The sequence below is a fragment of the Manacus vitellinus genome, unplaced genomic scaffold (genome assembly GCF_001715985.3).
Source record: "Manacus vitellinus isolate BGI_N305 unplaced genomic scaffold, ASM171598v3 scaffold_45_pilon, whole genome shotgun sequence".
In the NCBI taxonomy this organism is placed as follows: domain Eukaryota; kingdom Metazoa; phylum Chordata; class Aves; order Passeriformes; family Pipridae; genus Manacus; species Manacus vitellinus.
The window spans coordinates 4,324,551-4,346,773 of record NW_021940571.1 but is presented as its reverse complement, the minus strand read 5'-3'; the positions used below and the strand labels follow the sequence as shown (position 1 = coordinate 4,346,773).

Here is a 22,223-nt window from a genome sequence, read left to right as displayed (position 1 = left end):
CCACGCCCTCCTGCTCACATGGGCAGTAGTGGAGGCAGTGGGGGGATTTATTTGCTGGAAGGGGCCAGCACAAGCATCTTTGAAGTAGGGACTGATCCGTGTAACTACGAGCGGTTCTGCAAAGGCTCCTCGGAGGAGGGCAGAGCACCAACTCCATGCTCTGGGGGTGAGGTGACGAACCTCCCCTGCCCTTCCCGCAGGTCTGAGCACCCACAGGGGCTCGGGGGGCTCCTGCAGGGCCCGGGGCTGCACAGAGCAACCCCCGTCCACCCCTCCGGCTGCGGGCCGGGGCCTCCTTAGAAACGGGCTCCGTTACCAAACATTGTTCCCCTCGGAGCAGCCTGGTTACCAAATTTACTCAGCCCTTGGCCGGTCCCCGCAGGTTGACGCGGGGAGAAGGAGCAGGAGGTCATGGCTCAGGTAAGGCCTGCAGGGCTGGGGGTTCATCTGCTGTACAAGGACCCCTCTGTTAGCTCAGCTCCTGTGCCACAGCAGGTCAGAAACACCCACCAATCCACGCTTTCCCCTCATGCTTTTCCTGCCTGTATCTGTTACCCCAGTGCTGCATACCGAGAGCTGTAACCCTTTGCAGACCGAGCCCGTTTTTACTGCTATGCAGATCCCAGCACAAAGCCCGCTCCCGGTGCTGTTGCTAAGCTGCCATAACGATGCAGTAACGCTTTGTTTTGTGTTCCGGCAGCACACGTCGGTTCGCCCAGATCTTCACCTGCACTATGTGCAGGCCTGTCAAAAATCGGGCCAGCCTGAAAACCCCTTCGTTGCTCATGTGCTTCAAGAAGCTGACAAAAATGATGAAATGTAAGGCAATAACAGCGTGTTTCAGACACTTCTGAAAGCCTAAAACAGGGTAGCAGGATGAGGAATTGAACGATGAGAAAGTTCTGCAGTTTCAGGCTTAAACACAAATCAAATTTAGCATTTACTGCTGAAGTTCTGGTTTGACTCATCTTGACATCATCTTGGCAGAAGTTTGTAGCTATATATCCTTTCTGGGCAGCTTTACAAGCAGTGAAAAAAAAAAAAAGGTAAAAAATGTACAGGATGGTGCCTTTCTGTCCCTTAAAAAAAGCCAAACCGAGTGTCTAGTCATCCTAACTCCCTTCCTTTTGTCTTGCTCCTGTTTAAAAAGCCTCAGCTGCATCCAGTTAGCTTCCAGCTGGTCATGCTTCCCTGAGCTGTCTCTGAATCCTGCCAAGCTATAAACCACCCAAATTCTCTCTCATTATGTGGCTAGGTAGGGCTTTCTCTTGTGGATGCTGCTGGGGTCAAAGTTAATTTTCCTTTGGGGAAAAAAAAACCAGAAAATAAAACGGTTTGTGTTAGGTTTTGATCCTGAGAGCAGGATGGAGTAAATAAAGCAAAGGGAACAATTAAAAAGAAGATGATGAGGTAACCTCTGGGATAATCTTTATTTCCATCTGCCTTCCCCTCGTCTTGCTTATTCCTGCTTCCTGTGCAAGTGTGGTTCTTGCAGCTGTGCAGTGCCTTCAGAAAGGGCAGTGCTGAGGGACAACTTGAATCATGTTATCTGTGCTGGTGTTACCAAAGGTGTATAACCATGTGCAAGCTCCTCAGTGAGGGCAAGCACGGCCACACCTCCTGTCTGGAGAGGCAACTCATTTCTCTGTGTCATTTTCCTTCTCCTCGTGTGCTTACGTTTTTATGTTGCAGTAGATGTACGAAAGGGATCACATTAAAAATAGCTGGAAATAATCACCCAGTGCCTGTGCAGAGAGTTACAGATGATGATCTTGGAGTTCTTGCCTCTGTCTTACGCCACGCTGCATTTGTCAAAGGTAGGGTTTTTCCATGAGTGTTTAACATTGCTGTGCTAATGTAAGAAAACATGATCAGTCTTGATTTCAGTCTTAGTTCATCTTTGTTTCTTTTTGTTTAGAGATCAGTTAAATGTAGGTATGCATCTGTCACATTCCTCATTCTTCATCTTTTTCAGGTTTGGATCTTGCTTATAATGTATTGACTGATGCTGGAGCAAAGACCGTGGCAACATTCCTCCAGGTGCCAAAGTGATGGTTATCTTTCAGCAACTTGTAATTTATTTGGCCATGGAAATATTTATATGTGGTGTATTGGAGACAAGAATGCACTGGTTTGGCAAAATTCCATTGGTTTTGACTTTCACACCCCAATCCATCCTGCTAGAATCTTGGGTTGTATTCTGTGTGGAGATTTTTAATTTCTGGTAGAAAGCCATTGGATATTTGGCTAGGGTGTCCCGAGGAAAGAATGGTGGAATAAGCTACAAGGCTTTTAGGCTTACAGTTCAGATCAACAGAGGGGATAATGGTTGTGTCAAGGGCCTTTGTTTTAGCTTCTTTATCACCTGTATTAGCCTTTTTGCAGGCCTAAACCTAGGAAACTTTAATGCTGCCTTTTTATCATTGTAAACAACTGGAATACAGATGGAAAATGGTAAGCTGTCACCTGGTGCCTGTGTTCCTAGAGCTTGGGGGGTGCCATTAAATTCACAAAATGCACCTGAGCTTGACCACGTGCCTCGTTAGGTCATGCTGAGCACATGGGATCCTGGGTGGTTCCTGTAGGCCCCATGAGGACCCCCACATGCCTTTCCCTCATGATCTGACATACTCTGGCATTCTTTAACTACTTTTCCAGGTCAGGGGCTGCCTGAAATGCAGCAAAAGGACAGAGTTTTGTATGTATATCCCCTTTCTGAAAAATACAGGTGTGCTCTGGAATAAACTCTCATTGTTTCCTGCTCTGTTTGTTCCTAAGGAGAACTCCTCTCTGCAGTACCTGAACCTCATGTTTAATGACGTTGGCACAAGTGGGGCAGAGCTGATAGCAGGAGCACTTCATGTGAGTGTTTGTCTGGGAGGTTTAGACAGTGGCATCTTGTTGGATATTTTTGCTTTTGATGACCAGTACTGGCTGTCCTGCCAACATCAGAGCTGGCTCAAAGGGGCATCTGTCCTTGCTCCGTTCAGCATGTTGCTGTATCACAGGGATACAGCACAAGGTCTGCCTTGTTTTCCCAAGGCAGACCTCAGAAAGCAGATTTCACACAGGTGAAAGTTGCACTGTGCTGCCATTAACACTTAATTATCTATAAAAACAATTGTCTATAAAACCCACAGCTACTGCAGTTCGATTTTTTTCTGTGTGAAAAATGCTATGCTACAGGATATAGAATGCCATCTGGTTTTTCCCTTTCTTTTTTTCCCCCAAAAACATTGTATTAAATTTGCCTGTACCTTCATGTCAATATTTGTCTTGATTCAATCTGTCTGAGACATGTTTTCAAAACTTTGCTTTACAGCAGCAGCACAAAACCAAAGTTGTTATTTTTGATGTGGTTTCCCAAGGAAATGAGGCTTGTGTGTAAGATTTGTTGTTTTGTGAAGGAGACTCACGTGAGCTCTTTCTTCCTCCTCCACAGTCTTTGAACCCTTGAACTGATTTCAACTAAATTTGACAAACCTCCAAAACACTGAGGCTGTGCAGGAGATTTGTACAACACTGGGCTTGTACAATGCTTAACAGGTTTAAATTAGTTTGACGCACTTTGCATCTCAGATGCCAGTTTAGGCAGAAATATTTGCCTGGATTGTTTTCATGTGAAATTTGTGGACTTGGGGGAAACAAAAGTTTTCAAATACTGGAATTTTGCTTGCAGACTCTCATGTCTTTGATGCCACTGAGAAGAGCCTGAGCCAACAGGATAAGTTATCACTTAGTTATCTGTGTTGTCACTTTGACACAATTCTTCTCAAAGGTTGTTTTGTCTCTGTGTGACAACAAGCAGGATTCACACACAAAAAAGGATAGTGTTGTTTTTCAGGTAGTTTTAAAGGAATAGATTTTTTCTTTTTAATTTTATCTAGAGGAATAGAAGTCTTGTGCACATGAGAATGACTGGAAACAAAATAGGAAACCAAGGTGGGATGTTCTTTGCTTCAATGCTGCAAAGTAACTCAACCTTGCAGAAGTTGGATCTTGGAGACTGTGATCTGGTGAGTAACCCAGTAAAATTATCAGCAATGACATAAGTCTTTCAAGGGTATTACAAGGGTCCTGTAGAGCTTAATTAGGGGGGATTGCCATCTGTTGTCATTGATTTTTACATTTTGTGACAGCCAGAGGTGACACAATATATAATACAGCAGTGTGTGCTTGGAAAGGCACGTTGCACAAAGCACCTGGGAAGTCAGAACTGATGATATTTTAGAGCCATTGTGTCCCTGGGGATATAAGTGCTTGTCTTTCACATCCTCTGAGGTTTGTTTCTACTGCTCATTTCTGTTATTCCAATCCTGTGTAATTCATGTTGAAGAATGGACTTTTTGTTCCCTGGAGAATCTTTTCCTTCTGAAGTGTGCAGTGCTATAGCACCTGAAAGTCACCCATCCCATAGCTCTGTTGCTCCTCTCAGATCCATAAAGGACATAAGCACAGCAGTGCTAAATTGAGTAGAAAAGCACCAAATTTGATCTTGGATGACCTGCTTCCTCCTGGAGTCAGGCACTGAGACTTCTTACACAGTGCACAGGGAGATTCAGGAGGGTTGGAATGGCCTGTGGATCACTTTTAAAAACCTGTAATTTTTTTCCTGGAAATTCAGAATTTGCTCCTAGACTAGAGGGGGGAATAACCCCTCAGGAATTGTGAAGGTCTTATGAATACATGAACAAGAGAAGTGTAGCCAGTGTAGGATTTATTCAAAAGCTTAGTATGTGTGTTCTTGGTAGGGAGTTGATTGAGAGTTTAAAATTAAGTGGCTTTGGGTGTGGACCAACCTAATTGGAAAGTAGCATAAGTAAAAATTAGTGAGCAAACCAGAAGGAAATAAAAAAAATCCGAATTGACCCATATTCTAGAGTCTCATTTCTCTGTACCACATGATTGATACTAAATTTGAATTTACCTAGGGGAACACACATAAACTGATCTTGTTTTATAAATCAGGAAAACCAAAATACAGGATCAATTAAATGCACAAATTAAATGGATCTTTGAGATCCATTATTCTTGCTTTTTATTTTCTGAGTTGCCAAGTCATTTGAACTATTTAGTCTCATTCCACTCTACTCTTCCATAGGCAGTTGGCATTGGTATTTTCAGAAAATCTGTTAGGTGTCTCTAAGCAGTTGACTATTGTACTCCAGAGGACAGGGGGGGCAGAAATAATAGTCATGGTAATTTGGCAGCTTGAGCTATACATTAAATAGGTTTCTCTAAAGAGTTTACTTGTTTTCATTTCCAGGGCCTGAAGTGTCTGATAGCAATAGCCACAGCCCTGACTCAGAACAAATCCCTCAGAGCAATAAACCTAAATCGTCCCTTACTGTACAGCCAAGAGGTATGTGAGTGACTGTGGTGTCAGCTCAGAGAGGAGCATAAGCCAAGTCAGTGCTGATGTATTTATGGACACCTGAACTACACAGCTCTCTGGAATTTCTTGCAAACTGAAGCAAGTGGTTGCAGAAATATTCTTTCTCTTTCTGTGCAGTCACCACCTGCCCCTGTTTAACTAGAAGGTTAAATTTTAAAAAATCTCTTTCTTGGTACATTTGTTAAATAATGGGCTGATGGAGAGGGCTTGGTATTGGAGAACCAAGTATTCCTTCTGCTGTTCCAGCATGGAGTTTCCAGCATTGCTCAGCAAACTGAGGGAGAAATGCTGTTTAGCAGGAAATGAGGGGAAGTACAAAGGGCTGCTGTTTACCTGAGTCTAAAGAAGAAAAACACACTGCAGCAGCCCCCCACCTTCCCTGGGCTGGGGGCTTTGGATGTTTCACTCTGTGTGGCTGGTGCTGCTCAGCTCGTGGCTGTAGAGTGAGGGCTGTGGTGGATTCATCTGCCTGGCAGAAGTTCCCAGGTGTCAGTGATAGGAACAGTGTTCTCCTGATTGCACGAAGGCCAGATCCTCCTCAGTTCCCTAAGGTGAATTTAACAGTTTAAACAGATTTTAGTTGTTTCTTTTCTACTAAGACAGCTTTAGAAGTCAATTTAAACTACTGCTATTGAAAACAGAGGCCAGTAAGGACCTGGTCTGGATATGTCAGAGACTATTGCCACTGTTTCCACCTTCGATTCTATTATTTTCCAAGGCCTCTGGGTTGTTCCCTTATTTTTGACTCTCAGTACTCACTGTTATTTTGTTAACTAAACATGCCAACTTGAGAACAAACTTTCTTTGTCTTACAGTGACAGGACATATTTTTTCCCACAGCAGTCCTGTTTCCTTTTCATAAAATCACAGGATCATTAATGTTGGAGAAAAACAGCAGGATCATTGAGTCCAAACTTTGACCAATTCTTTCTCTTATGAAAGCATAGATTAGCATCATGACAAAATACTTTCAATGTTAGCAAAGACTGACTCAAACATTCAGGTTTTTAAGAGCAATGACTGGAAGGAAAACTGATCAGACATAATGACTAAATGTTGGTGCATCTGATATTTGCAGGGATGTAGATAGTACTCTAAATCTGCAAATATATTTCTAGTATTTTTCTTTTTTTTTTTTTTTCATCTTCAGCCTTATCACAAGATGTTGTTTCATGGCTATTTTTATACAATATACAAAATAGAACACTACTGTTGACCAAATCTTGATGTTAGTTATGTATCTCACTTGTACTGAAGCAAGACCATGCCTTATCCTAAAGTTCAGCTTAGTAAAACTGCGTGTGTGTTTGTAGGAAGAGACCACAGTCCATATAGCTAAGATGTTGAAGGGCAACTCTTCTCTCGTGGAGCTGCACTTGAGCAAGCATGAAATGAAAAACTTTGGTGTAGAGCGACTGTGTGAGGCCCTGTATGTAAACTCCAGCCTGAGATACCTTGACCTCAGCTGGTAAGAGTCATTAAGTAACATATCCATGACTAACAGAAATTAATTTTCTTAGCACCTATTTTTTTTTTAAATATGTGCATCTCTCTTTCAGTAATAAAATAACCTCCGATGGTGTAAAATTCTTGGGAGAGCTGCTAAAACGGAACCAAAGCCTGGTAATCCTGGATCTGAATGCAAACAGAATAGAAGATGTTGGAGCCACATACCTGAGTGAAGCCTTGACTGTGCACAACAGGACTCTGCAGGCGTTAGTATCTGCACAGCTTCCCCAGGGACTGCAGGTGTAGGGAACCTGGACTTGGCAGTGGCAGAACTGGCATCAAAGCTGTGTGTTTTGATGTTGATCAAAATAGGAAAGTCAGGAAGTTCCAAATATTTTGGTCTATTTTTCCTTCTTGGGGAAAGAAACCTGCGAGTGAGAGACTGGGTGGGATTTCTTTCCTAAGCTGCCAGGTGAGATGCCCCAAGACCTGTGGGACATCCTGGGGTGCTGGGGGTGAGCCCCAGGTCTGCTCAGATCTCCCACAGCTTTTCCAGTTGCTCCAAGAGGTGTTGGGGGGGAAGGCAATTAGATCTGTCAGTTCTTTCTGCATCTTTAAAGAGCAGGTCCCTGTGGGGCACAAACGAAAACAAGAGCTGCAGGCCTTCAGAATTCTGAGATAATCAGATTCCACGCAGGGATAAGGCACTATATTTGTTGATTCTGATCTTCAACACTTAGGAAAATCCTCTATTTAAGTTTGCTTCCGGGTGAACCCAGCAGAGCTGTAATCTCTCCACCAGGGCGTCTTTTGCAGCCGCGTTAAACCCTCGCGGGCAGGATGTAAAAGCTGATCAAAGGTGTTACCTGGAGCCATTAGTTTTAAGTAGCAGACTGAGGAGGTGGCGGCTCTGAGGTGCCTCTGAAAGCCTTCCAGGTTCGCTAACATAAAAATAACTGCCACTCCACAAAGATCAAAGCTTAGCCTGGATAAATGCCAAGGCTTGGGCTTCAAAGCAGACTAGAGATGAGACCTGGCCACCATGGAGCAAGTCACTGACACCAGGGAACTCAAGAGTGAACAACCTTGGCTGCATGAGCCTGGAGAAATAGAGCAAGTCATAGTCCAACTGCCTTTGGCAACCTGAGAAGGATATTATAGTAGGACTGGCCTTGATACAATTAAAGAATTGTATTATTAATGACAAATATAGAAGTTCAATATATATTATATAATAATAACATATAGAATAAGCATAAATCATAGTTAAACTCTTATTCTTAACTAAGAGATGTGAGTTCCATGGTCTGGCATGCACACTGTGTAACTGTTTTCTCTGTTTGTCAGGTTGTCACTAGTAAGCTGCAGTATAAGTGGCAAAGGACTTACAGCTCTTTCAAATGCAATCAAAGCAAACATGGTACTTTCCTACATATACATCTGGGGGAACACATTTGATGAAGATGCTTGTACGGTAAGTGTTTGTTTCTGAACTCCTCCGAGAGGGCTGGGTTTTGTTTGTTTGTTCCAATTTGTTTTTACTATCACTGGGTAGACTACAGCAATTAGTGAACAAGATACCTGATTTACTGTTTTTTTAAAAAAATAATTATAACCTGGTGGTGCTGGATTGAGACAGTGGAGATCAGCATACTGAAGTGATTGAGTACTTACTGTGTGTCATGTTGTAGAGCCTTCACTGCAGTCAAAAAGAAATTCTATCTGTCATATTCCTGTTTTCATTTTTCAGTCATTTTCAGAGTTAATTCAGATGGGTCGCCTGAGTCCCAGCTGCACAGACGTGGCCCCGTACGAGGTGGACGGGCAAGCTCAGCTGGCAGAGCTGTCCCACGGCCTCCAGAGGGAATACTACTGGGCCCCACGGCACAGGGTTGTGGCAGACAGTGCTGCCAACGCCAGCCTGGGACTTGTAGCTGTTTCAGAGTATCTGTGAGTGAGGCAGCACTCTACAGGCCTGGGCTTTGCCTGTCTGGTTTCTAGTAAAATAAATTATATCAGTGTCAGATTTGCTTCATGTTGTTTCTTCAGGTTTAAGTCTAAAAGGAATCTAAAACTGCTTGAAATGGCAAAATGATAAAATATTGAACAAATGACCTTCAAATTCAGTGCTAAATAATGCCCAGTCTGTGGAGAGTCTCTATTACTATGAAAAAGTTTACACCCAGGCAGAGCACACTGACAAAAGCTGACACCCAAGGCTGCCAGGCAGCAAATCAGACCTGCTGCAGAGCAGGATTCCTGCTGGAGCTGAGAGCTTTTGTTACCATTCTACTCCATATACTCTCTCCTTTTACTTAGTAATTGCATCCTTTGGATCTTCTTCCCATAGGGACATTTTTAAACCAAAGTAAGTCAACTTAAGCATTAAGCCATGATCATGGTGGATCTTCAAAGCTAGTGAATGGCGTTTACTGGGATATACATGGAATTTTGATTAACTTGCAGCCCGTACTTGTTTCTTGCACTACAAATAGGAACCACAACCAACCCTGGTGCCATTATTTCTTCCTATCTCTTGAAAACTGTCTAAAAACTTTTCTGTCATTATAGCCCTGTGGCAATTCCTGCACATGAGTTACATTTAATGGTAGTTAAACACTGTTTAAGGGTTTGAATGCAGACTTTGTAGAAGTTTGGGAATCACTCAGCTTGTTACCTTTTTCCATCCACTATGCTCATCCCTGCAGAAGTGACTCCATTTATGCTCCTAAATAGAAAAAGTCACCAAACAGAGTCATAGATTATCCTGCTCTCCTATCTATGAGATCCAAGCATGAGGAGAAAAAGGTAAGGAAGTTATTTTACCAATAACAGCTGAGAAGCAGCAACGCAACTTCTGCTGTTCTGACTCTGTATTATCACAGTGGGAGATGTACTGACACCCCTTCCCCAGCTGAAATGACCAAGGCAGTTGTGAGAGCTGGTGTGTGTGGAGGTTTTCTGCCGTTTGATTGCTTTTTTTTTCCTCATTGTCCCTTGCCTCCACCCCCAAACACAAATGAATCAGGCTCTGTTGCTCCAAAAAGCACCTGATATCACAATAGGCCTTAGAGGTAAGCCCAGAGCAGGTATGTTTGTCCTGCACACCTGCACAGGGCCCTCCTGACCTGCAGCCACTGTGTTGAGCACAAAGTCCATGTGACACACACTGTGAACACCCTGTTTTAGAGGGAAGCTTATATTTTAACTATTGTTAAACAGGAAGGATGGAGCAATGAGAACAAAAGTTGAGGATACACTGGATGTGGTTGTTTGAGAAGAATCTGCATGCTGTGAACATTTCTAAGTTTTTAAACAATTAGATAAGCCTGTATTGGTATTTTCCCAGTGTTGCTGCTCTGGGACATAGCAGGCTACACTCTGATAGTCTACAGAGAGGCCTCTCTACTGAGATACTGGTGACAGAATTTCTTGTCAGAAACACCACTAAAAGACTCAGATTAAGGTATTTTTTCCATATATCTTTCTTTCCTTTGTCTGGTATACGAAGTTCAGACTAATTTCAAATTAATCTTTAATTTACTTGTATGAATGACATTCATTAATCTGCCATGGTAATGGGGAACCAACTCTTCCAAGAGCAGTATTTTATTTTTAGTGATGTGGTTAAGATGGCAACAATATCATACAAAAAGTGTGTCAGGATAAATGGCACCTACTTTCAAAAGTGCTGGTGTATGTGTTTGAAATATTTGCACTCTATCTGCCCCCTTGTTTAACAGCAACATGCTCAGCCTAGAAGAGCACTCTGCATTATTGACAATACCCATAAAACCAGCTCATGTGTTACAGTTTACTTTTATATTCTCTTGTAAGTAAAGGTTGCAGAGTAATTCCTGAATTCTGTATAAACAGCTTCCTAAAAACTAAAATAATTATTTGTGCCTAACCCTGTATTGCTTAAAGAGAACTATGCCAGAGACTGCTATTGCTTTTCTTTCTCTGAAAACCAAACCTTGACATCTTGTAAGAATTTATCTTGTGTTCTTTGGAATGAGAGAATTTACACAGGCTAGAATCTTTTGCCATGTTCTAAATTATTTTAGTAGCTAAAGCAAGCATAGTCCTGCTCTGAAAACCATCCTTCCAGCTTTTAGAACTTGCTCTACTTTGCTGAAAGGCAGAATCTTTGCCCCAGTTTCAAAGGGAAGGAAAATGACTGATCCAGCTGGGCAGTGGTACAGCACAGGTCCCCTAAAGCCCACTCTGTGCTCCAAGGGCCCCCGTGGTCCTTGTTCCAGGGTGCTGTGAGGGGGGTGATGTCTGACTGTTTCCCTCTTGCTACTGGTGCAGTCATAAACAGGAGACACAAGGTGAGGGAAAATTACAAAACAAGTTTATTAAAGTCTAACATAAAACACTTCAGGCTAAATATGTACAACCCCCTCCCTTCCCAGGGGATTATAAAATTGAGAGTTGAGGTATATACAAACAACAGAGGAAAAATTGTATATACATGACATACTTTAAAAATAATTTAACCAAAAAAATCAGTTATTAGTCCTTATCTGAACTTAATTCTGCAAGGCTTATTGAGCCTCTCCGGGATCACAGCCCTGAAATCCTTCATGTGGGACTTGTCTGTACTTGAAAATTGCTCTTTAACAAACGATATCAGAAAGGTTGTCATGCTTTGTGCCCACTTATGGGCACAAATTTGGAAGTAAATGTCATACAAGGAGCTATTCTCACCTAAATATTTCCAAGCAGCCAATTCAGAGATTTCTAGATGCAGAGAAGCTATCCAGGCAAAACTTGCACCAACTTCAGTGCAAAACTGACTGAAACAACAGCTTGTGTCTTTGTCTCTAAATGACTGTTAACAGAATTATTAAAATTCCTTCTTTCCTTTTGCAAGGAGACGTCTGCCTACAAAGATTCCATGCTTTCCCATATTAATCCCTTACAGAAATGACCAATACTGTTATGAGCCTTGTACCTCCCAAATGAACCCAGAATCCCTAAGCCTAGGACTTCAGATGTGCAGCTGATTTCCATGCATCTATTGGCAAAAGGTACAGTCCAGACCTACAGCCTGAACACACCTACAAATATATTTATATATATATATACTTAAAATCTATATTCTAGTAAATGAATACAGTTTGTAGAGATCATACCTCAGCAGCTGAGATATCTTCATGAAAAATGAGGCTAAAAATCAAGATTCTCAGATGGGGACTCAAGAGTGCAGGTCACTAAATTATTGCTCCAAGACAAAACTACAAGCCTGTGTATTCTATTAAGAAAGGTTAAAATTGTTGTCTTGTAAAAAATAATGATTATCTTCTTGTCTATAAAGAAAACTAAATGACTAATAAAGCAAGTGTTACTGTTATAAGTATCTAAACAAATCCTGTATAAATCTAAGCACTGTATTTTTTAAAAAAGTCTGAAATCTAAGAATACAGTAACAAGCTATAATTTTAGAAATATAAAACCAGTCCAAACGAACATTGTTATGGAATGCATTTTCTATGTAGGAATGTAATTATTTTTTAGGTTTCTTTCCAGAGCTAGTTCTCTCTCATGGTCATTTATCCTGGACATGCTTATCTTCAGCTACTTTTCCTCAGGGAACAGCAGCATATCGTTAGTTTGTCTTCCAAACCTGTTTAGATATGGAAGTTATCAGTTGCAGGGTGTTTCTTTCTCAGTATTCATGACTAAACCTACATCTGTCCCAAGATTTCTGCTCTATTTTCAGAGAGAGAAAGTAAAGAGGAAGCTTAGGACAAGCTACACACAGAAAAGATCCCGATCTTTGGGGTTCTTCAGTCTTAAATGGCAGGGCTAAGGAATCCCTCAGGGGCTACAGCAACAACAGGAGCTAAAAAAGAAAAGAGGGGAGGAAAAAGGGAAATGCCAAAGAAACAAGAAAAAAAATACCAGAGAACTTCATCCTTTGTCTTCTGCTAGTGTTATGAACATCAGCTGTTCATAAATGTTGTGGGACAGAGAGATAAAAAAATTAAAGGTCAGGCGAGTCCAGCAATAATCAGCTCCAGTGGACAGAATGAGAAATTCCTGAATTAAGGATGTTCCCATTGAACATGGCTGTACTCCTGCTGTCCATGGCAGACTTTATCAGCAAATTTACCATATATTAAAGCATAAAATACGATCAAGCAGCAGGTTTTAAACGTGGCATATACTAAGATGGTCAACACAAAGAAGCAAAAGGTCTATTACTTTACAAGTACAAACATATAGGAAGAGAAAAATAAATCTATAGTCATGGTCAGGAGTCAGGGGATCACTCGCAGAATATTTAAAAGAAACCCTACAAGAAATTTTTCATGAGTCTGTTTAATTAAGGTGCATATTAATTATTACTCCGTGTAGAACAGGATCAGTTAAGAGGTATCTCCTATGCTCTTCTATTTATCAGTGTCTGGACACAAGGCATCAGTGGAAATAAATGCTAGCACCAAGTAAATAACCAACAAAGTACAGCTTTAAATGCATTGTTGGTACAGTATGATCACTGTTTCATTACTATTTGATGATTACTTAAATAATGCTTACATTGCTAATGGCACAAACTGGCAAAATAGAGTAGGAGAGTACTCCTAGTCTTTTATGACCCTACCAAGACACTAAAAACGTTGCTTTTTAAATATATCTGTTGCCAGGAATAAAACATATCTTTATATGGGCCTTGCTAGGTACCAGTTTTGTGCATTTACTGTGGACAAGTGACATGATAGTTAAAGCAATACACAAAAACTTCAATTAAATTAGTCACACTAACAAAATCTTCCCTGGAAGAATATCCATCTGCTCTGCTGTATTAGTCTTTAATACCCCCTCATGTAGTGTTCACTTACTATTTTCACAGTGAAGGGCAGGATTTATTTCCTCTTCTGGACCTCCTGTCTAGCACAAGAAGCAGCACTACAGTAAAAAAAGGATTATGAAGCTCTCGTTGACGCCTCACAAATTAAGTCACTGCATCTTTTTGTCTCATCTACAACATGCATGTTCCAGCTCTCCTTTTGTTGCTGTTTGTGCCAAACCCAGGGCAGTTTAGGGATGTGAACAATAAATCTGGGACAAGATATGACAATGCTGGATTGACTTAAACAAACAAAGGCAACTTGTTGGAAAGAAAACCCAGTAGTTACTATGCCATTAGGACCCTCTGACTTGCCACACTACAGAAAGAAATTAACCTTCCTTTACTCGTCTTGTCAGGAAAATACACCCAAACCTTTTTTTCCCTCTGGTCAGGCTTCACCTGCAGATGGCACTTCTGGCAGCCAGCAGCAAATCTTTGCAAGCACCTCAGCAGAGCCCTGACCGACCTTCCCCATGGACCATTCCAGCACCTTGGAGTGCAGGCTTATGAATATAGCCAAATTATGACTTTCCCTTGCATCTCTGGGTTAATATTCTTAAACTATTAAATATGGCTTAAAATATCTGTTCTCAAGTGACATTGTGACACATCAAATCAGCAGAAACATGGGAGGAGATCTCCAAGACACATTAACATACGTAACAGAGAATTCTTAAGGCAGGTGTTGCTGGAAAGGAATCGTCTCCTGGAAATCAGTGTTAATTGCAAATAGAAATCTGATTGTAGATTAGCACAATCCAGCACTGCATGATGGAAATGCCTTACAGGTGTCTTTACACAAAGGGAAAACAAAGAACAAGTCCAATTCAAAGAGCGTGACTGCTTGTTTGATCATGTGCATCTTACCAAACGTTTGCAGGTTCACTACCAAACTACTGCTCTGTCAGTACAACTGCTGCAAGAAAATGAACTGAGGTTCTGAGTATCCAGTCACAGCAGATCTCAGCAATGTTTCTGATGAAGGGGACTGGCTCCCCGTCACGGGAAGCAGCATCTGGTGGTCTTCAGTCCCAATGGGAAGAGGAAGTGCTAAAGACATCTCAGAGGGCTTCACATCTATGGACTCCGACAAAGGACTTTTCTGACTCTGAATGGATTCTTGTTCATTGAAAGAATTATCGAGTGCATTGGAATCGGGGGGAGTTTCAGGTCCTGAGGAAAAGACAAAAAAAAAAAGAGATGTTTAAAAGTTCCTGTGCAAATTCTGCAAATTCCTTCTCAACTGACTGTCAAAGCCAACACTTGGTGTGTTGCAGGCTGCCTGGACAGCTGGGATACCAGTGGCTTCCATGTGCTGGAAAGCCAGAGCAAGCTGTAAATACAGTGTAAGCACAAGGAATCACATCTGCTGCTGCTTGTAGTGTGACAACTAGAAGGATGATGCATTCCAACCTGATCTCTACTTGGCATGGTACAGGAGATAACAAATCCTTAACATCACAGTGAACAAAGGACCTTTAAAAAATGTAGTTATGAAAGTTTCCTTGAGATTTCCCACCCCAGAAAATCTCGGAACCAGAGCCACAGCCAAGCATCCTTCTCTAACTAAGGTAGCAATGTACAATGTATCATTTATCCATAAACTTCTTTGGAAGAAGATATTTGTTAACACAATTCCAGCCAGACACATTATAGATTTTAACCAGTCACTTGAGAAATGACTTTCTATTCCTAATTGAAATCTCTGTTAATGGGCTCCTCGCTACCTTCCTGTTTGAACACAGCCTGACACTGCTCTTGGATGGCTCTCAGATTAAACCACACTGGATATCTGACCCTTCCTCTTTCAATCACGCTCCAAAGCCTGTTATTTCAGTGCTGGGGCACTTCTGTCTGCCTTCTGTCTCTCCATGAGAGCTGGCCTGCCTTGGCAGCTCTCCCAGTTCACACCCTTGGGCTCTGCTGGGCCCTCTCCACACTTAATGCTGCTCTCCCCTCACCCCAGGCTTCCTGCTGCACTGGGGCCTTCCTAAATTCAAATCTGTCTCTGCACATGGCTCTTGCTTTCTCATTCTCTCTCTCCCAGTCCAGATGGGCACAGACACCTATTATTCCTCTTTCCATATGACAGAGGCAGGGATTTATGGCCAATACACAAGGATGGACAGATGAGGTGTACAGAGCCACTCCTGAACAAGGCTGGATACCTGAACATCTCTAAAGCAGTTGCTTTTGGCTTTAAAAGAGAGCTATTATCCAAAAATCTTTTATTTTCTAATTTTAGGCCTGCATGAACAAAAAGATTTATTCAGCACTGGAGGCAAAAGAGCTGATGTAGTTCCTTAACCTTTCTTTGCACAAAGAACTCACCTGCGTGAACTTTCGTTTTGTGCTTCTTTAGATTTTTTATATCCGTGTAAGAATTTCCACACATTTCACAGATAAATGGTCTTTCACCTGAAAAATATTGGTTTGGTAGTTAGAACAATCTTGACACTGAAAGAAAATACAGTTAGAGATGCAGGATAATGGATTTCAATGTTGTATTTTAAAACACAACTTTGTAGCTCTTAGTTTGTCTGTGCGTCTGTACTCAGAATAAAATTGTTTCCAGAATAACAGTTTAAAATAAAGCAAGAAGGCCTTAAAAATTTAAAGTAAAGCCTTGATCATACATCAACACCTACGCTGGTGCAAAGATACTACTCTGAAAAAGGCAATTAAAAAAAAGAATTACTTTTTTCTTTACATTATGTTAGCCCAGAGATGCATAAATTAAGAAAATCTGCTACTTTCAGGTACAGCCCAATACAGTGCATTTTAAAGGCAAAAGGGTAGAATATAATTTATAGTGCAGGAAGCAGCTTGTCCGAAAACTGACCTGTATGGGACCGAAAATGTTTATTGAGCTCTCCAGAGGAAATAAAACTCTTTTCACAAATGCCACAGATATATGGCTTCTCTCCTAAAGGAAACACAAGGACTCTGTTATTTCAATACATAAACCAGAATACACACAGAGAACAAATCAAACTGAAATGGAGCTAATGCCCAGTGGGAGAAAGAGCTCCCTAAACTGGAATCAGAGGGAAAAAACCATGAGAAAGGAACTAGATGACAACTCCAGAGGTAAATTCTGTGTCATTACCCATCTCCAACCCTTCTGCAGGATCCAGCCCTCCCTGGCCAGGCCTGTTTGTGCTCCGTCCCTTGCAGGTCCCTTCCAGCTCTGGGATTCTGTCCCCCCTTACCTGTGTGTTTCCGGGAATGGGTGATGAGTGAGCTGGAGACAGCAAAGGCTTTCCCACAGCTGTCACACACGTAGGGCTTCTCCCCGGTGTGGCGCCGGACGTGGTAGGTGAGGGTGCTGGCCTGGGCAAAGCGCTGCCCGCACCGGTCACACACGTACGGCTTCTCCCCGCTGTGCTTCCTGCAAAACAACACCCCAGTCACCTCCAGGAGGGAAGGGAAGCAGCACCCACTGCTGAGGAACCTGCCTCAGTTAGTGCTTCATCCCCAAAGCTCCTTCTGCTAATGGTCTGGGATACAGCAGAGATGTAACAACTGAGTCTGGTCTGAGCCTGCAGTTCTCGCGGAGTGAAACTCATGGCCTGTTCCATCTGGGATCAGCACACCCGTGATTTCCACGGCAGCTGAACTGAAATACGGGCCCTGCATGTGTAACATGCACCATGGGAACTCAGCATGCTTTGCATTTTAGTGAAAGACAAGATGACGATTCCCAACAAGGGAATACCATTCCTGCTTCTGCCAAAAATGCTGAAAGCCACACACAGACAGCAGCGAGAACTGCTCTGTCACTTCCCACCACGGAACTCTCTCTCCCTGGTGCTGCAACCCTGTGCCCCTGCCACAAGGATACCAGTGCACAGGCTGCAACATTCATACAGCACAAATCTCCTCCCTAATGAGCAAGTACATCCATGGAATTATTCTGTTAGGCACTGTGAGAGAAGTCCCATGAGAAAAGAGGGAGAAATGCCAAAATTATGTGAATGTGTAACTCTTGCTCACACTGGAGTAAAGGATTCTATTTAAACAGACTCAAGGACAAGCATTTGCAGGATCTCCCTCGTGCCCACCTGGCGTGAATCTTCAGGTTGCTTGAGGTTGCGAACTGCAGGTTGCAGACGTCACATTTGTAGGGTTTCTCCTCTCCGTGATGCATCCGGCTGTGGAACACCAGCTGGCACTTCTGAGCAAAGCCCTTGTCACACAGTTCACACTTGTATGGCTTCTCCCCTGGTGAAAAGGAACACACTTGTGCTCTCTGTATTTACCTAAGAAAGCTTTGCAATCCATGACCCGAGCAGAGCTCAGGTGTCTGTTCTAATACTTCACAGCGGATAACAAGACTATTTTGTAACACATTATGTTTGTGGGGAAAAAAAGGTAATAATGTTTTTAATAGTGCCACTTTCTCCACATTATTTTGAGAATGCTGCTACCATGTTTTCAGACTTTTTGCTGGTTATGTGTATTCATCACTCAAAATATTCAAGATGAACTAGTAAATCATCTGCTTTTTCTTGCCTGCCCAACTAACAAATCTATTTCATAGAAAGTCTTCAATGTACAGTCTAATGCTCACTAATTTCTTATTAGTGTCTGCTGCAGAATGCTGCAGGTACTTCTCTGACTAGTCATGTTCTCTTAGTGCTGAACAGTCTCCTGCAAGGGCTTGTGCAACTCTGCAGTCCCAGATGACAGTAAAAAATGCCTTTCTCTGCCATTCTGTGGCAGGGCACAATCAAACCACGAACTCAACAACTCACAAGCATATTGTGTACATAAAATCTTCAAAAGTAAAAGTATTAGACATCTAATGTGCCATCTAGCAACCAACACCATGGAATTCCCTGCCCACTCATGCAGAAATTCCCAGGACAATACCCTCAGAAGTACAAAGTACAGCTGACATTCCTACCAGCACCATCCCTGAATTCTGCTCACAATCAGGCTCCAGCAACTTGTTGTTCATCATCTTTTTAAGTCAGACATGTTGTTTTAAAATACTTAAGTGTTTCTAACTGATTCCTCTTTGATGCTTGATATGACACAAACCCCTGGTAACGTTACTGAACGCAACATCACACATTCCAGCTGTATTTTTACTAAATAAAATCCCAAATGCTGTAGTAATTCAGCCAACTTCTCTACTTGTTTCCGAAGACCCTAAAGGACAAGTTATGTGTAACGAGATTGCATTTTTTCCCCACTTTTGTTCTCAAACATGCATTATGTTTTGAAGTTTAAAAAAACGCAAGAGGAATTCTGGTATCAAGTACAGAAAGATTTTCATGCTCTACTGACAGTAGCTTTTGGCACTCCATCACTCTACAGAGCTAAAGCCAGCTCTTCTGAGTCTCTCCAGAAATCAAGATGCTCAGACTTATAAAGTCCTCTCTAGCTACTAAAAGTAGAAACTATGATTTTGTACTGAAAAATGCTGAAACATTTTATGCTACCAGGATATCAGTACTATCCCAACAAACAAAATTTCAGGAGGAAGAAGCGAGAATGCAAAGATCTTTCTAGTTCTGCATTCAGAGGCTGTGTGTGATTTCAGGTCTCCACAGCCCACGAGGCCAAAGTCTTACCTGTGTGAGTTCTTACATGTGTTTTCAGCTGATTGCACTGGGTGAATGCCTTCCCACACAGGTGACACACGTAGGGCTTCACCCCCTTGTGTATCCTCATGTGCCGACGGAGGCTGCTCGCCTCAGAGAACACTTTCCCACACGTGTTGCACACTGGCTTGGCTTTGGAGTACTTCTGGTCCAGCTCCTCTCCCGAGCTCTCCAGCTGGTAAGAGCCCTTGTCACTGGCTATGTTGGACATACAGTGCTCCTTCAGGGCACAGCTCTGCTGAGGCTTCCCCCGTTTCTGTTTGGCTGCCATGGTCTGGGCCAGCAGATCCTGCACTGCCAGCGTCTCGCTCTCCCCCACGGCTGCCAACTGCAGCTCGGAGTTATCACTGCCCTGGGCAGCCTGCTCTGTTATCTGGGTGGCCAGTTTGTTTGCATCTAAAAACATCTCGATGGATGTGTTCTCGGTCACATCGTTCTGATACGGGAGAGATTTATTCTCTGTGCTTTTGGGGGGGCTGAAATTCTTCTTCCGCTTTTTGGGTTGAGGCGATTTCTTTTCCAAAGCTGCTTTCTTTGCCAGGGGTTGAACCAGCTCTGCAGCAGCAGCAGCAGCAGCAGCATCTGCTTTCTCCCGATTATTGTAATCTCTGAGAGTCAGAAGGCAAGTCTGCTGATTCATTTCAACGTTCCCAGTGATACTGGATGTCTCTGTGGAAGAGGGATTAGCAATAAAAGCAAAGTCCTCCATCTTGATCTTGCATTTAGTGACCACTTCTTCCACTTTGAGATAGTCGGCAGCCTGGTGAATCTCTTTAACATTCCAGCTGCAAGGAAACAAGGCTTGGGTGAAACACTCCGGACAAAGAAAACATTTGTTCTGCACCGACTGTATCGAGCAGGGACACAGCTACGGAAAAGTTACAGTGTCAGAAAATATAACTTTGAGACCACACAGGAAGGTCTGACCTCTCAGTGCTGCAGCAACACGGGGCTCTAGAATGTCTATTCCTCCTGAGCTGAAGTCATTGTCTAGTGGGGTCTGCACACCCTCGAACTGAGGATTTTTATTTCCATTACATGCCTTTGCTGAATTTTAAGTTAAAAGTCAATTTGTAAGGTGGTGATGCTTATTGAACCAGAAAGCTCAGAAATCACAGCAGAAAGAGATAAAACACTGGAGAATAAAATGCATAAATTACCATCCCATAATCCTTCTGGCAAAAGTGTCAGGTAATTCACCAGCAGCACATTCACCTCACCAATTCTGTGAGGCAGATATTAATTTTGTTTTATAAAACAATGTGAAAAGAGTCTTAATTCTGTATCAGCTGCACACAGACACCACTAACACCAAGGAAGTCCTCATTTAAACCACTGCACTCTATTTTGCAGTTCCTGCAACACAGACCTTGATGGTTTAGAAAAAATTGATCTGGAAAAGGTGGCAACATGTACCATCAATGGGTGCCACCAAATTTATGGATTTACAGCACTTTAAAGAGAGATCAATGGTAAACAACATAATTCTAACACTCTATTACACAGTAAATGCAGTTGAACAATAAGTAACTTGCACAATTACTCTCTGTACATGAATACAACTGTTTCAGCATCTTGTACCATATGAGCACCGGGTTCAAAAAATCCAGAAACTCTCCTGCTGCAGTCCCAGGCTCCAAGAAAGCTGCACACTTCTGCTCATTTGTAACTGTCAAAGCACCAACCACTAACTCCAGCACATGGCTGTGCACTGCTCTACTGCTGGTAATGCTCGTAGCTAATTAAAGAAACACCCTGCATCTGGACTTAAATTATCGTGAGTTTTCACACTTCAGTAGAAACAAAGGGGTTTTAAGCCTGCATTTGACACCAGACACTGTGAAAGGAGTAAAAACTCTTAACTAGGTACTTCTAAGTAGCCACACTTCCCTGGTGAGGGATGATCTCCTGCTGACGGAAAAGCACTGAAAGGAATCCTCACTGTACATGGAGCAACACAACAGGCACAAATTCAACGCAGTAATGGGGGGAAACACTTTTTCTATGATTCCTTCTGGGCACTGTAATATGAGATTTTAAGTAATAGATCATGCTAATTTTAACAAATGTGATCTTTTGAAATCATGCCTATCCTCATGCATCACTCAGACTTTACTCTCTACCATGTACAGAGTTTCTGTGTGTTTTTGCAAAAAAAGACTACTGTAATTCACCTCCAGAAACAACACACTGGTCCTTCCCTCTCCTGGTAATCATGCAAGATGTTTAACCCCTTCCAACCCAGACAGAAAGAGCGGGAGACTGGAACTATCAACCAGTGAAATATCAGACAACACACCTTTGTTTTGGCACTCCCACGTGATGCAGTATTTTAAAACACGCAAACAGATGAACTTCAAGTTGTTAATATGCATCACATCCACTGTTCCTCCAGAACTTAATACAAAGAATCCAGTTCTGCCTTACCACAAAGTTTATTTCCCTACCCCCTTCCCTCCTTTAACAGCATAAATTACCTGTCAAGGTTTAAGTTTCCCGTATAAATAAATTCCAGGAGCTTTTGGAAGCCATCAGCTTTCACTTGAGTCTGATCCAGGACAACATTATTGTCGGACGCGTCTCTGTAGAAGGCCCCGAAGTACTCGCTGAAGGAGGCGAGCACGTTCCTGTGCGCTTTGAACTGGAACTCCCCGATGACCACAGTGCAGTCGCAGAGGAATCCGGCCTCTCGCTGCTTGTTCAGCCTCTCCAGCAGGTGCTCACAGTGATGGGAATACTGCATTTTGAGAACGCGCTGCAGCCGCTCTGTTCTGACCTGTGAAAGCACAAAAATAATAAAAAAAAATTATTTACGTGCAAGCTGTCACTTTGTTTTGCCCTCGGCGGAGTTAATGATTACAAAAGAGTCAGTGTCCGTGATCACCGAGGGCAGTTTGAGTAGCAG

The 22,223-nt window shown here is 42.5% G+C and overlaps 2 protein-coding genes across 5 annotated transcripts; one reads left to right on the top strand and one right to left on the bottom strand.

Annotated features, from left to right (window-relative positions):
• Window positions 1-361: 361 nt before the first annotated feature.
• LRRC34 (leucine rich repeat containing 34) lies at window positions 362-7,297 on the top strand. 4 transcript variants are annotated; one of them, XM_018079274.1, is made up of 9 exons: window positions 362-420; window positions 701-819; window positions 1,693-1,817; window positions 1,976-2,040; window positions 2,779-2,862; window positions 3,888-4,016; window positions 5,267-5,362; window positions 6,709-6,863; window positions 6,955-7,297. In XM_018079274.1, the coding sequence occupies exons 1-9, from the start codon at window positions 412-414 to the stop codon at window positions 7,148-7,150; spliced, it is 978 nt and encodes a 325-aa protein (XP_017934763.1). In that variant the 5' UTR covers window positions 362-411; the 3' UTR covers window positions 7,151-7,297. The 4 variants fall into 4 exon arrangements, with proteins under 4 accessions (XP_017934763.1, XP_029818214.1, XP_029818213.1 ...); XM_029962354.1 differs by lacking the exon at window positions 362-420 and having other exon boundaries at window positions 441-819; window positions 1,696-1,817; XM_029962353.1 differs by lacking the exon at window positions 362-420 and having other exon boundaries at window positions 441-819.
• Window positions 7,298-13,442: 6,145 nt separating this feature from the next.
• Window positions 13,443-22,189, bottom strand: MYNN (myoneurin). The gene is made up of 8 exons (XM_008930002.2): window positions 22,179-22,189; window positions 21,796-22,094; window positions 19,289-20,103; window positions 17,771-17,930; window positions 16,919-17,097; window positions 16,549-16,632; window positions 16,038-16,124; window positions 13,443-14,879 (listed from the first exon to the last, which is right to left on the bottom strand). The coding sequence occupies exons 2-8, from the start codon at window positions 22,059-22,061 to the stop codon at window positions 14,611-14,613; spliced, it is 1,860 nt and encodes a 619-aa protein (XP_008928250.1). The 5' UTR covers window positions 22,062-22,094; window positions 22,179-22,189; the 3' UTR covers window positions 13,443-14,610.
• Between the last annotated feature and the right edge of the window lie 34 nt (window positions 22,190-22,223).